This window comes from Theobroma cacao, chromosome 10, assembly GCF_053813885.1.
Source record: "Theobroma cacao isolate CCN51 chromosome 10, ASM5381388v1, whole genome shotgun sequence".
Lineage (NCBI taxonomy): Eukaryota > Viridiplantae > Streptophyta > Magnoliopsida > Malvales > Malvaceae > Theobroma > Theobroma cacao.
In genome coordinates this window covers 22947718-22963193 of record NC_142648.1, presented here as the reverse complement: position 1 = coordinate 22963193, position 15476 = coordinate 22947718, and the positions used below count along the sequence as shown (strand labels likewise).

At 34.7% G+C, this 15476-nt stretch overlaps 1 protein-coding gene across 2 annotated transcripts in view; it reads left to right on the top strand.

The window, feature by feature from the left end:
• Window positions 1–237: 237 nt before the first annotated feature.
• LOC18586961 (ARM repeat superfamily protein) overlaps window positions 238–15476 on the top strand; it is a 30834-nt gene continuing 15595 nt past the window's right edge. For both annotated transcript variants that reach the window (XM_018129453.2, XM_018129452.2), the window contains exons 1-15: window positions 238–410; window positions 505–756; window positions 859–1019; window positions 1749–1814; window positions 2673–2790; window positions 2913–3022; window positions 3135–3230; window positions 4732–4855; window positions 5529–5596; window positions 11767–11853; window positions 12062–12214; window positions 12294–12389; window positions 12778–12837; window positions 12942–13060; window positions 14457–14544. In XM_018129453.2, the coding sequence (XP_017984942.2) occupies window positions 516–756; window positions 859–1019; window positions 1749–1814; window positions 2673–2790; window positions 2913–3022; window positions 3135–3230; window positions 4732–4855; window positions 5529–5596; window positions 11767–11853; window positions 12062–12214; window positions 12294–12389; window positions 12778–12837; window positions 12942–13060; window positions 14457–14544 (1587 nt within the window). In that variant the 5' untranslated portion in view covers window positions 238–410; window positions 505–515. The remainder of the gene's footprint in view (window positions 411–504; window positions 757–858; window positions 1020–1748; window positions 1815–2672; window positions 2791–2912; window positions 3023–3134; window positions 3231–4731; window positions 4856–5528; window positions 5597–11766; window positions 11854–12061; window positions 12215–12293; window positions 12390–12777; window positions 12838–12941; window positions 13061–14456; window positions 14545–15476) is intronic.

The window sequence follows — 15476 nt, the reverse complement described above, 5'->3', positions numbered from 1 at the left end:
TGATTCAGTTAAATTTTTATATACAATTAATTAAATTTGTTCGAATTTTAAAATTTTAATATTGAATTGACCATTTGCACACCCCAACAAGTAATTATATTTTCGAAAAGAAGACTAAAAAATAAGCTGCCGTTCGATCTGGGACGCAGTAATAAAATCAAGCGGCCAAAAGCAAAGGAAAACCTACACTTGTATTATACAAATAGACTCACAAACCCGACAGGCAAAGAAGGAAAAAAAAAAAAGGAAAAAGAGAAAGGAAAATGAAGAAGAGCATTGCTGATTCCTCCTTCCCATCTTAGAAAAACCAAACCCTTCTCCCTCTTCGATATTTTCTGAGTATTTCATTTTCTTCTTCACATTCCGCTAAACCGCCGCTTTTTAGATCTTTCGCTTAAGATCCAAACAAGGTAAACAAACACCATAGCTCCCTTATTTTTTGTTTTCAGACGATCAAATCGATTTATATTTTCGTTTTTGTTGTTGTTTTTTTTTTGTTTTCAGGTGATCGAAGAATGGAGAACTTGGCGCAGTTAGAAGCGTTATGCGAAAGGCTATACAATTCGCAGGACTCGGCGGAGAGAGCTCATGCCGAGAACACTTTGAAATGCTTTTCTGTTAACACTGATTACATTTCGCAATGCCAATACATTCTTGAAAATGCTTTGACTCCTTACGCTTTGATGCTTGCTAGTTCAAGTCTTTTGAAACAAGTCACTGATCATAGCCTTGCTCTGCCGCTTCGTATCGATATCTGTATGTGGAGTATATCTTTTGCTTCTTGATGTTTTGCTCTTGCTTTCTGTTTTATTTTTCACAAGATTTAATTTAGTTTTGTTTTTGTAAAAAATTTTATAGGGACTTATCTTTTTAACTATTTGGCGACGAGAGGACCGAAGTTGGAACAGTTTGTTACTGCATCTTTGATTCAATTGTTAAGCCGGGTGACTAAGTTTGGATGGTTTGATGATGAAAGATTCCGTGACGTGGTTAAAGAGTCCACCAACTTCTTGAGTCAGGTGATTTGGTTGTCATTCTAGGCTCTCGGTTTAGTTGTTTCTTTACTAAAAGATTGCTTTAAATCAAAAGCAAGTGGGAGAAATCGAAATCCTGATAAGTGATTAATGGGATGCTGTTTTTTTTAAAGGCATGGTGCTGTTGTTAATGTAATTGTTTTATATTGTAAAAGGAAAACCGTGCATTTATAGACATTAAATTCTTCTGGAAGCAAAGGGCAATGTAGTAAAGGTAACAATTAAAATGACACCTTATTGCATGTGTGCGAGTATCTGTTGCATCATGTGTCTAAAGTTGGTCATTTTGTTTAATTCTGTTGATTGTACTGGTGTATAGATACACACCTGTATATATAATATGTGTATTGAGAAGTCTTTGGCTTCATAGCTTTTAGCCTTCTTACTTCCTTGCACCTGAAATGCGAGTTCAAATATTGAATCACTTCACTAAACCACTATGTGTTTTCTTTGTGCATGGCCAAACTGTCTTGTATAATTTTCTTAATGTGATATGCTCTATTGAAGTCAAAATACGCGTTTTGCAACTATTTTTGTTTGTTCATATTAGCATCATCAATTTTCAATTTTATTAGTATCTCCTGTTAAAATGCTTGTGCTGTTTTTGTGCATTGATGAATCGCTAACTTTTGAAGCTCACATTACTTGCTGTCTGCACTGTTAGTTTGTAGAGTTTGCTGAGGTTTCCTGCTTGTTGGCATTTTGCTTTACCAGGGAACTTCAGAACATTATGCCATCGGTTTGAAGATACTAAATCAACTTGTCTCTGAGATGAACCAGGTTATTTTCTACTTGATTCCTAGTTTATCATTCTGATGCTGGATAATTGCTAATTAGTATCGGATGGTATGAAACTTGCTCTTTTAATATGTTTTTGCCACGGGATTCCTGTGAAAGAATACATGCTTTTTGCTATGTTAATTTATGGGATGGAACATGCTGCATGTCCTTGACCTCCATACTATTGATATGGTGGTGAGTTTGTATAATTTTTGTGTAGGTATTTTGTTGATAGCAAAAAACTGTGAGAAGGATTGCATTTGTTGGTCTTTTGTTATGTTATTTTCTCATGTCCGTTAAAATGAAGTTGTAATGAGTGAATTACTCTTCCGAAGATATTTTCTTGGCCCATTCTGTGTTTGCATCTGAAGTTTAGGGACAGTTATGAAGCATCCATATGTGGCTGAAAGCAGTTTTATTTGGCTGTTCTTGATATGTTTCCAAGAATCTGGTGCTATCTTTTTATTGGGTACTAAGGAAGGTCGTTGATCAGCACTTTATAGTATGCCACAGTTCATATTACAATGGTGCCATTTGCAGTTTATGTTACCTGTGAACATGCATACTATTAACAGGAATATAGCATTAGAATAAACCTTAACATAGGCTTACCCCCTAACCCCTTCCCCCCCCCCCCCCAACAAATTAAAATTATAAATGCTGTTACTTTTGTTGGAAGACACTAGATCCTAATTAGTGATCCCTAGGTTGTTTAACTTCACCTTTGATCCAGAACTGGGTACTGTTTAATACTCTAATTTTCCTTTTCTTTTTCTTTTCAATTACAATTACTCATTCATTTACTTGCAATGGAATTTTTTCATGTGCTTGCATGTTTCTTGACACCTTAACTTTCAGCCTAATCCTGGGTTGTCATCAACACATCATCGAAGGGTAGCTTGTTCCTTCAGGGATCAGTCACTTTTTCAAATATTCCAAATATCTTTAACATCACTGCGTCATCTGAAAAATGATGGTAACATGCTAATTTGCTCATGTTTTCTATTTGGATCCATTCCCTTCTCCTTGACTCCTTATTCTTGCCCTATTCATTTTTTTTCATGTGATTCTTTGTTGGTGATTATATGAAATATGCAGTTGCAAGTCGATTGCAAGAGCTGGCACTTTCTCTTGCACTGAAATGTTTATCCTTTGATTTTGTTGGGACATCAATTGATGAAAGTTCAGAAGAGTTTGGTACCGTTCAGGTATCTATGGAACATTTTCTCAACTGTGCACTTCTTTTAACTTTTAGTTGCTTGAAAGTCTCTCATTGGGCATTATTTGTAAATAACCAAGTATATGGTGTTAACCTTACAGATTCCATCATCTTGGAGGCCAGTATTGGAGGATTCTTCAACACTTCAGATATTTTTTGATTATTATTCCATTACTAAAGCTCCTCTTTCAAAGGAGGTTTGTTTATACTGTTTTAACATTTTCCTTGCTTTTTAATATATATTGTTTTAAATTGTTGGAAGCAATTATGCCTCACTGTTTGGAACTTCTTGTTTTAATTTTTTAGGTATCTAATTTAGGATCAGAATCCCCGTGTAAACCAGATACTGGTATCTGGATAGCATTAAACTTTGAAATTAACATATTGTTTAGAAGGTTATGCATGGGTTATTAGTATATAGGTATGATGCTTCATTTTTCTGTGGGAGACCTTGCTATCCATGCTTTGTGATTGTGTTAGTTCTGTTATATATGATAGATGATGTTTATAAATAGAACTGTTGTTGTGGTATTAATTTCTAAGGTTAATATATGTGTCCTGTGTATGTGGACAAACATGAACGAAGTCAATAAATATATTTTGTATTATAAGTGAGAGATGGATGTAAGCATATGTTGGTTTTCACAAATTAATGTTCTGCTTATGATTAGTGTGATAATGCATGACATAGGTTGTTTTGTTCCCATTACTAGTGCCAAAGGAATATCACACTTACAATGGTGGAAATGAAAAGTCAACTGGTGAGGGATGAATTATGGTGCAAGGTTGGTTCAAGCAAAGAGGAGGTTTTAGGGAGGTGAAATATGAACCGGTGATTTATTTAAAGCATTAAAAAAAAAACTCCTTGTTGAGGTAACTAGATAGGCTCAGAAAGGCTTTACAAGATTAGTTTCCCTTGCATAGTAGGTAGCTTGCTATAGTTTGTTTTGTGAATGTAATCTAGTACATGCATATATAGTTATATATGTATCTATGTTTATATGTATTCATGTTTGTATGTGTAGTTGTGTGTAATAAGGGCTTGAATGCAGTTTTGGTCCTGAATTTCTGTTAAATCGTCATCCTGGGCCAGGAAATGTTGGTTATGGTAACAATTAGGGTGACTGTCGCTACCCAACAAGTAGCAATAGTGTAGAAGTAGTTATTAAGTGATTGGTAGAGTGATCAATTGGAAGGTGATTAAATCAGTGTTGCAGGCATCTGTGTTAGTGGTTGTTGGGATATTGGAAAGAAATCAGATTAAGATTTGTGTTTGTGTGTGTGTGTAACCATAGGGTAATTCCAAGCCCATTATTTTTTGCTAAATTGTAACTGTAGCATAATTCATTGTCTAAGCCAATTTGATGTGCATGATATTCTCTTCTTGCATACGTGATTGCATTTGTTGGGTCTTTGACTTGAACTTTTTGCTAATAAGAATGAGAAAAGCAAAAATCTTGCTGACTATTCCTAAAGTTTGACTATATCTTCTGTATATAGTTAGTCAGTGATTGCAATTATTTCTTATTGCCTGTTGTAGTGCTGTTGCATGTATGGTTTTAAAGCATAACTTGTTTTTTCTATTGAAATTAGTAAATTCAACTTATTATCTCGTTTTTTAATTGAATTTTCCTTGCTGATTATTGAAGGGTTTGCTATACTCAAACTTATATTCACACTATTAACCCTTTCTTTTAGGCACTGGAATGCTTGGTAAGACTAGCATCTGTAAGACGTTCTTTATTTGCAAATGAGGCAGCCCGTTCCAAGTTTTTGGCCCATCTAATGACAGGAACCAAAGAAATTCTCCAATCAGGACAAGGTATCGTTGGCTTGTATGCTATTATTATTAAGGTTTTAATTACTTTGTTGTCTTAATGATTCTTAGTTCTATTGGGGTCAATTTAAGGGAAAGTACTTCCATAGGCATAGCTTTCAAAGACATGCTTATAGAGCTGTTTGGACTGCCTTGTACTAAAATAGCTGTTAAACGGAATTTTGCAATTTTTACTTTTATGTCTCATATCTGGTTGGATGAAATATTTCTCTGAAAACCTGAATTATTGATCCCTCTAGTAGTTATTGGGTATGAATCACCAATTTGGGAAAATACTTAAACAAGGTTGGATTTATCTACTTATGGATCTGGATCCATGGGTAACAATTCTAAACTAAAATCTACTTGTGCAAGCCCTTTCGTGCATAGAATTTTTCTGTTGATATTTGTTTGTTTGTGTGCTGAAATTTGTTAGTAATCACTTTTTATGTGGCTTAATTGTAATATGCTTCATTGGAAATCAAATAATAACAGTTAATTGATGTGTTGATTTTAGAGAAGTTTACACCAATGGCTTGACTCTTGGGCACTCCTGTCCTTTGAAATGGAACTGGGTTCTCAGGCTGTGTTTTGTATTCTATTATGTTTTTTTTTTTTCAATTATTAATTTTTCCTTCAGTATTTATCAATTAAAAATCATGTCTACATTGGATGTCAGGTCTTGCTGATCATGATAATTACCATGAGTACTGTCGCCTTCTTGGACGTTTTAGGGTGAATTATCAGGTAATTCTATAAGTTCTATATCTTTTTTTCCTCCCATTTTCATGTTTGTTATTGCTTTTAAGTATCTTTATGCTGTGTGTATAAGTGGACATGCGTGTTTGTGGCTTATGTATGTCTGACAACTGCAAGTTATTATGTTTCTTTGTATGTTTGATGAACTGTATCTTTGTATGTTGTCTCTATGGTTCAACCTTTTTAGTTCATTTAACTTATATGCGTTTTCTTCTGGCTGTGTGGCTTGGTAATATCATCCCAAGAGATCTTGCAAATTTAGTTTGGCCTGGTGGCAACTTCTGCAGGAAATTCTATGGGAGTAGATTTGCTCTAAAAATGTTGTAAAGAGAAGCTAAGCTACTGTTAGTGGAAAAGCATTGTAGGATGTAGAAAACTATTGGTAGGATTTTGTTTATTTTTAATAAATAAATTAACTGAAAGACTCAACTTCATTAAACCAAGTCATACGTTATAAAGTGAAACAATAAATAAATAAAGAACCGTTCTGTTAATTGGAAACTGTTGAGAGGAAAAAACAAGAGTTTTTATTCTGTGTCATGAAAAATATTATTTTCAGCAGCCTATATATATACATATATATATATATATATATATATATATATATATATATATATATATGTATGTGTACATATGCATATATATATATATATATGTTAACCCTAAAGCAGCCCTAAAACAGGAAGTTATCACAAATATAGAAAGCACAATATTAGGCTCTAATAGTCAGACACAAAATACAATAATTATTTTTCAAATTATTCCTAAAAATTCTCCACCAAACACCATCTGTTATTTTTTCTTTTATGAAATTCCGGTCAATCTCTATATGTTTTGTTCGATCATGTTGAACCGGATTGTGAGCTATACTAATAGTAGCCTTGTTATCATAGAACAAGGATAGACATTTCCCTTCTGACAATCAGAATTCTTCCATTACTTTCTGCAGCCATGGTAATTCACAAACACCCTGTGCCATAGCTCTATATTCTGCTTCTGCAGTTGACCGAGCTACCACATTTTGTTTTTTGCTCCTCTAAGTATCTAAATTTCCACCTATAACTGTGCAATAACCAGATGTTGACCTATCATCAGGAGATCCAGCCCAATCTGCATTTGTAAAAGCTTCTATCTTTAGGTGACCATGTTTAGAGAAGAGCAGTCCTTTTCTAGGTACAGATTTCAGGTATCTTAAAATGCGGAAAACAGCCTCTAGATGAGAATCCCGAGGGTCATGCATATATTGACTTACCAAACTTACGACATAAGCTATGTCTGGTCTGGTGTGTGAGAGATAAATCAATCTCCCAACCAACCTCTGATATTGGCCTAAATCAAGTGACTCACCCACTTCTGCTTGTAATTTGTGATTGCCTTCAATAGGAAAATCTACTGGTTTACATCCCAACATATCGGTTTCTTCAAGGAGATCCAAAATATATTTCATTTGAGAAATAAAGATTCCTTGATCAGATCAGCAACGTTTATTCCAAGGAAATATCACAACATACCCAAATCCTTTATCTCAAACTCCTAAGCTAAAAGTTTTATGAGTTGGGCAATCTCTTTCTTATCATCCCCAGTCACAACTATATCGTTGACATAAACAATATGTGATCTGACCATTACAGTGTTTAATAAACAAGGTATATCAGCATTGCTTTGATGATATGCAAATGAGATCATGGCCTTACTGAACCTATTGAGCCATGCCCTAGGTGACTACTTCAAACCATGTAATGCTTTCTTTAATCTACAAACCTTCCCTTTAGTCTTCTCATCATCAAATCCTGGATGAATTTCCATATACACCTCTTCCTCCAAGTTTCCATGTAGGAAGGCATTCTTGATATCACTGTTGTAGGTCCCAATCAAGGTTAGCTGCACATGATAACATGATTTTGATAGTATTCATTTTTGCAACAGGAGCAAAAGTCTCTTGATAGTCCACCTCATAGGTCTGGGAGAAGCCCTTTGCCACTAGTCTAGCTTTGTACCTTTCGACTAAACCATCTGTCATATGTTTCATTGTAAACATCCATTTGCATCCAATTGGTTTCTTTCCCAATGGGGGAGTAACAAGTTCCCAAGTCTGATTTTTTGCCAAAGCCTTCATCTCTTCAACCATTGCCTCTTTCCATTTCGGATCATGATATGCTTCTTGCCAACCCTATGGAATAGAAACGGAAGAAACAAACAATACAAAGGTTTTATAGGAAGGAGACAAAGAATCATAGGAAACAAAGTTAGAAATAGGATGTTAGTACAAGCTTTGACTCCTTTTCTGATAGCAATAGGAACATCAAGATCATTAGTAATGGAATTAGAATTAGAGCAATCAAAGTTAAAGGAGACACATCATACATTTTTAGGGATTGAACTCAGAGATGGCGCTTGATCAGGTATTACATACTGGATGGCTTTATTTGTCTTTTCCTGTTGTGTATAAGTTTTCAAATTCGGCCTATCCAATCGCCTAGTTTTAGGTTGTTCCTTGTCATAACTAGGATTTTGACTAAAAAACTGTATAAGGGCAGGTGCTATCACGTCTACCTCTTCCTCCTTATTCTCCCCTTGAAGAGGTGATTGAGGTGTATAAAAATAAAGCTCAGACTCCCTAAAGGTAACATCCATACTTACAAAGTACTTTCTTGAGGGTGGATGATAACACTTATATCCCTTTTGAGTTGCAGAGTAGCCAGCAAACACACATTTAAGGGCCGTAGGTTCTAACTTACCTACTTTCCTCTTGTGAACAAAACACATCCGAAAATTTTTGAAGGAACAATATATGCATTACTACCTTGTAGAACTTCTAAAGGACTCCTAAAATTAAGTGTTTTTAGGGGCATTTTGTTAATAAAGTATGCGACTGAAAGTACTGCATTGCCTCAATAAACCTTTGGAACATTCATAGTAAACATGAGAGATTGAGCCACTTCTAATAGATGCCTGTTCTTCCTTTCAGACACTCCATTTTGTGCACTAGTGTCCACACAGCTAGTTTGGTACCATATCCCAATTGGAATATAGATATGCACTAAACATACCATCCATGTATTTTGTACCATTGTCAGTTCTCAGAATCTGAACCTTGGCATCAAATTGTGCACAAATCAATTTGTGAAATGGTTGAAAACAAGAAAAAACCTCATTCTTTGCTTTTATCAAATAAATCCAAGTTAATCTAGTACAACAATCGATAAAGGTAACAAACCATCTGTAATTGGATAGAGAAACTGTTCGACTAGGTCCCTACATATCAGAATGAATAGTCTTAAAAGGAACTAAACTCTTATTATTAATTGAAGGATAAGAATGTCTGGTGTGTTTAGCTAATTCACAAGCATCACAGAATAACAAATCCAACTTGCATTGTTTAAACAAACTAGGATATAATCTTTCTAAACTAGAAAAAGAGTGGTGTCCTAATCGTCTATGCCGCTGGATTGTTTCTTGGTTAATATTCATAGATTCTCCTAATAGGGCTAGGGTTATACTAGGAATCGAGGTACTGCAACCTTTTTCTAGTAGATACAAGCCATTTTGTAGTCTACCAAAGCTAATCGTTCTCCTTGTTTTTGGGTCCTGAAAACACAATAAGTGGAAAGAATTCAACTTTGCAATTAAGTGCTTTTGTAATTGAATTAACAGATAAAAGGCTACTAGGAAGACTACGAACATGAAGGACTAAAGAGATTAATGGCGGGAGTACCTTTGATTGAACCTATTCCAGATATAGAGGTTAAAGATCCATCCGCTATACGGACTTTATCATTGTCTGAACATAGAGAATAAGTTGAAAATTTATTGGAAGAGCCTGTCATATGTTTGTTTGCTCCAGAATCTATAATCCATGAATCATTATGAGTATCAAGATTGGCAAGAAAAGTAGTACCTGTTTCCATAAAATTGGAGGAAGCAACTGTGGTTTATTGAGAATCAAGCTAAGACAAAAGACGCTTTAGGGTTTGTACTTCTTCATTGGAAAGACTCAGTATTAGTTCTCTCTAGGTATTTCTACTATTTCGGATAGGTTAGCTTGTGGTCTTCTCGAGCCCATCTCCACGACTCCTAGTTGGTCGACCATTCAGCTTCCAACGAGTCTCCTTAGTATGCCTTGTCTTCCCATAATAATCACAGTGTAAATGGCCATTGTCTGATTGACCTTGGATCATATTCTATATTTAAACCAGCAAGAAAATCATATATGTGTTCCTTTTTCACTAATTTCTGAAAATTGGCTGCATCTTCAGAACATGCTGCTTGGAAATCTTGGTAATAGTTGAGTTCCTGCCATAAACCACTCAATTCAGCTTAGTATTGAGCAATAGTCATCTCACCTTGTTTCGTCTCATGCACCTTATTCCGCAATTCATAAATCTATGCATCATTGCCCACTTGAGAATAGGTTTGAGATGTTGCATTCCAAATTTTAGATGCAGTATTTAGTAACAGGTAACCTCGGGCAATTTGAGGTTGCATGGAATTAATGAGCCATGACATTACAAGAGAGTTTTCAGATTCCCACCGGTTGTAGGTGGGACTGGTGACCTTTGGTTTTTGTTTATTCCCAGTAACATATCTTTCAGACCTCTAGCTTGGATGAACAATAGATAAAATCTTGACCACGCAAGATAATTAGTTCCATCTAGCTTTGTGGGACTGATTTGTAATGAGGGATTCTCACGGATCAAACCAATCTTATTGTAAGCAGCTGTTTTCTTCCCATCAGCCATGCTTTGAAACACTGCAGTAAAAAATGCACAAACTACTTGCAAAATACCCAGTCAAGCAAGGCTTCTGGCAGCTGTCAAGGGTAGCACACAAGATTCCCCTATTGCCGAGCTATAAAAAAAATAGCTTCTTTAGTCGATAGAAGCTTTGATACCATGTTGAGAGGAAAAAACAAGAGAGTTTTTATTCTGTCATGAAAAATATTTTTCACAGCAGCCTATATATATACATGTTAACCCTAAAACAGCCCTAAAATAGGAAGTTATCACTAATATAGAAAGCACAATATTAGGCCCTAATAATCAGACACAAAATACAATAATTATTCCTCAAATTATTCCTAAAAAATCTCTAGCAAACACAAGTCAACAGAAAAAAAAAAATCAGATTAAAACAAAATGAAATCAAGTGGAAAAATTGAAACACATGAAACAGATGAGCGTGGAATAATATAATTCTCCTTATAATTTTATAAATTATTAAGGTTAAAGTGATAATGTAAAAAATCTGATTAAGTATTTGTTACTACAGATTAGTACATTTTGGAACAGCTTTGACTTATAGCTTTGTCTAAAAGCCCAAAATGGACTTCTGCATAAGTTAGACATTTAAAAATTAGAGAGCCAGACAGATTGCTTCTGCTTTTGTAGTAGAAAAGCTCTTCCATAAGTCGGGCCAAACATCCACTTACCCATTTTGGAAAAGTCTCGATGGAATGGTTAACAGAGTATATTTTTCAGTTTGTGTGGCTGGTGAAGTAGGTTTAAGTGCTGAATGCCTTGAAGCTAACTAACCGAACGTGATAATCTTTTGGTAAGTTGTTGACAATAAAAATCTTCTTATTTTACTTTGCAATTTTTTATGCCATTTGTTGTTAGCACTGGTTTAAAATTTAATTTTATATTTTGTTGAGATGTAGAAGCTAAATGGCTAATAAAAGTTTTGGAACCGAATGCTAAAGTGGCTTTGATTAATCATCTCTAACCAATTCATCTGATCTCCTTTGGTTTGATTTATGTTCTTGTGTGATTCTACTCAAGTCCATATATGCCTCTGTGTGGTAGCCTTCATTCATATTTTTTGGCTCTAAGGCACACAGGGGTTGCTATGTGCCATGCAGTTGCAGAAAATTTTGTAAACAGTCTTGATGCAATTCAACTGTCCCTGTTTTTATGTGTGATGATTTTGATATAAGCAGGAGTTTGCCATATTGTGTGATTTATTTGTTAATTTTTGGCTTTATTTTTCTGTTTCTGATTCTGAACCATTAAATTGCTAGCTGATTTTATCATCTTAGTTGCAATGCTGGCGGATCATGTGTTTTTGTTACTTAATGACACTCGTAAATGAATTTGATTTGTTACTTTGCAATAACAAGAATTAATGCTCATGTTCACGAAATTTGTAAAATTGTGTCACAGTTGTCAGAGCTAGTGAATGTGGAGGGCTATAGTGATTGGATACGATTGGTTGCTGAGTTCACTTTGAAGTCTTTGCAATCCTGGCAGGTTGATTGATGTTTATTACTTCAAGTATTTAGGAAAATAATTTATGTTCTTATGTGGCTTAATGAGGCCTCCAACAACCTGTAAACTATTTTTCTAGGACCTTGAGCCATTACTTGTGAACCATTTGTTTGAGAACCTTGAACCATTTACTTTTGATCCATAATACCTTCTGCAACAGAAGCTTATTAAGTTTATACTTTTGTACTAGTGGGCCAGTAGCAGTGTATACTACCTATTAGGGCTATGGTCCAGATTGGTGTCATCTGTTCCATATCTGAAGGGTGATGCTCCAAGTTTGCTGGATGAATTTGTTCCTAAGATCACCGAGAGTTTTCTCACATCAAGATTCAACTCCGTGCAGGTATCTTGCCTCTTGCTTAGCCTTTGGGATTAATTGATATAATTTGAATATTATTTTCCCTTTTCTGTGTGTTCTGTAGGCTGGATTCCCCGATGATCTTTCTGAGAATCCATTGGATAATGTTGAACTGCTTCAGGATCAGCTGGATTGCTTTCCTTACCTTTGCAGATTCCAGGTTTAATAGCTATTTCTTCTCGTTACTTTCATTTGTTTGAAGATGGTCTGGATTTTTTAAGCATTTCTTTAGCTCCCTTATCTCAGATTTGCATGTCTTTCCTTGTTGGAAGTCTCCAAATGAATGCCATATTTAGAATTTATGAGTTTTCTTTTAAGTATTTAAAAACCTTTAAGCTTTAGTAGCTGGGAAAAAGTTTCAGAATTTCATTGCAAGGAAAAAAAAAGTCAAAGGGCATTTATTACATCTTACAAAACTTATGCTGATCAACTGTGATATGTAGAATGAGCAGAGGATCTGATACTTTTAATTCCTAATCTTCTTTTGAATTGTGTTTTATTATACTATTTTATTGGCTTCTTGATTTCTTTATATACTTGAGTTGCAGTATGAAAGCAGTGGCTTGTATATAATAAACATGATGGAGCCTATTCTGCAGTCATACACGGTATGGTAATTTATCGGTGAGGCCTCGTTTTGGAGTTGGCATATTGACAGATATTTTCACTTGATGGTTCTACTCTATTCAATACTTTTAATTCACTTTTGCAGGAAAGAGCAAGATTGCAGACCTGTGATAAAAATGAACTCTCTGTTATTGAAGCTAAACTCACTTGGATTGTTCATATTATTGCTGCCATTCTTAAGATAAAACAATGTACTGGTTGTAGGTAAGAAATTATTTACTTTTTATTTTAGTTTTGTTAACTGTAAAATTACATTATTCCTTTAAGTCTGACCCAATAACCAAAATGTCCCAAACATTCTAATTGTAGCAGTCATGTGACTGCTTTCAAGAAATAATGATCACATTCTTTTAGAGTGGGCATTAAATTTATCAAATTAGTTGCCACATCAGTGTCACGTGTTAACATGAATGCCACATTTCAGCTTATTTGACATTCTAATGTGAAAATTTGATTAAAATGAAAAAAATTGAAAAGTTAACTAATAATAACTGAAATATTGGTGTAGTTTGAATTTTAATGAAAGCTGAATAGCAATTGTGTTTAGCTCACTGAAAGACAACCACAAAATACAACAACACCTATCTTTGCTTTCTTTCAGAAGGAAATGAAAATGAAAAATATCTCATGTTAAAGAAAAGAGAGATGACCCAATAAATAAAAAACCCATTTTTAAAATTGATCCACCTAAATATCCACAAGTGAAATTTGAGAGATTCCTGGTGGTCGTTTCACAAGTGAAATGAATGAAAAAAGATTTTGAAGTCAATTCCCTCAAACCTGTTTATCAGAGAAGAACTCTATTGTTAGAACATATCAGGAGATCTTGCTTTTATTACTGTTTTAACTTATAGCCTCTCTAGGAAATTAAGGGTGGGATTTGGAATGACTAGAACCAACTTTTTAGCATCCTGGACATTGATTTTGGTAGTTACACAGTTGGAGGGTTTTCTCTTTGTCCTTGTAGTTATGGAGATCTTTCTATATTGTCCTCCGTTTCTTCTGTTTTCCATTAAATCAGCAAATTTCTGGGTATAATTTTAAAAATTCAATTAAATACAAAAAGTAATTACATAATTAAGTTTCCCTGTGGGAATGAGCTTTAAAGGGAGAGATCTGTCCAGACATCTGAGATTCTATGAGCTGGAGAATTGGGGTTTCTGGACTAGGTTTGAAGAGTATGCAAAGGAAAAAATAATAGATAGAGGGTGTATGGTTTGAGGACATTGCAATGAGAGTGATTTTAGAGAGGTATAAAAGAAGAAAGGATTTAAGGGGAAATCAGAATGAAGAGAGAAAATTGTGGTAGTTAGTGTAGATAGAAGAAAACTGAAAAAGGAGAAAGAAGAATTAAAAAAAGGGAAAAAAATTGCAAACTAAGTCAAATATGAACATATCAGGTTGTTAATATGGCATATTTAACATTAACTAACTGAACGATTTAATTGATCTTTCTTGAAAATTTTGGTCACTTGATTGTTAATATGAAATTGTGTGGACATTTTAGTCATATTGTTCGAACTTTTGGGATGGTATTTTTAGTTTTACTTGGCTGGCATCCTTCAGAGTTATCGATCTCTGCTACATTTCTTTCATGCAGTATGGAGTCACAAGAAGTGCTTGATGCAGAACTCTCAGCTCGCGTTCTGCAGTTAATAAATGTCACTGATAGTGGATTACACAGTCAGGTATACCAGGAGTGGTAACTCAGTTTAGATAATATTTATTTTTAATTAAATATATAAATTAAGTTGTATGATTTGGACGTTGAAGTTCTATTTTTCTCCCCTTATGATTGTATAACTATGTTGCTTGGACTTGTCAAAAGTTGATTACCTTTGTTGAGACAAGGGTTTGGGATCTATTTTGACACAGTGGAAAGCCCAAGGCATGTGTTCATGGCATGCCAACAACATTGTTGGCAGCAGACAGGATTTCTAGATTGTTGGTGCCATGGTGGGTAAGGATAGAAAAGGTTTAAGTATGTCAATGAGAGAGAAGGAAACAAAAAAAAAAAAAACAAAGAAGCTAAAATAGGGAGGAAGAAAGATGAAGTGGCATGATCAAAGTGGTTTCATCTTGGCAGCCTGCTGCCATCACAAAGATGATGACAATGAGAGGAAGCTGGTGTGCTTGTGTGTTCTAAAGGGGGAGGGGAAAAGAAATAAGGTTTAACGTGATTCCTGGGTTTTGGACTTAATCTTGAACTAATAATTCATGGTCTAGTTGGTTATTTGGGTTTCTTTTAAACCTTCTTTTAATCTGCTGTGTTTCCTATAACGAAATTGGGCTAATAATACTCTTTTGTTTTTGAGTTTCTAAATGGTGTGAGCCTTTTACAAATAAAATGGACTAGTTTCACGTCACAACACTTGCTTTTCCAATTTTTCCCATAGAGAATAAGCTAACTCTGTGATTCAGGAGCATCCTAGACTTTTACTGAGTGGTAATATTGATGATAATGATTTCTGTGATCTTGTGCTCATGAATACTGCTCATATTTTCTTGGGCAAACCTTGGTAATGTAATCATGACATGGAACTTCACACTAAGCTTAATGCTTATGCATTTTCTAGAGGTGATAACCTACAAAAGAAAGTTGTTAAAATAAAGCTGTTCA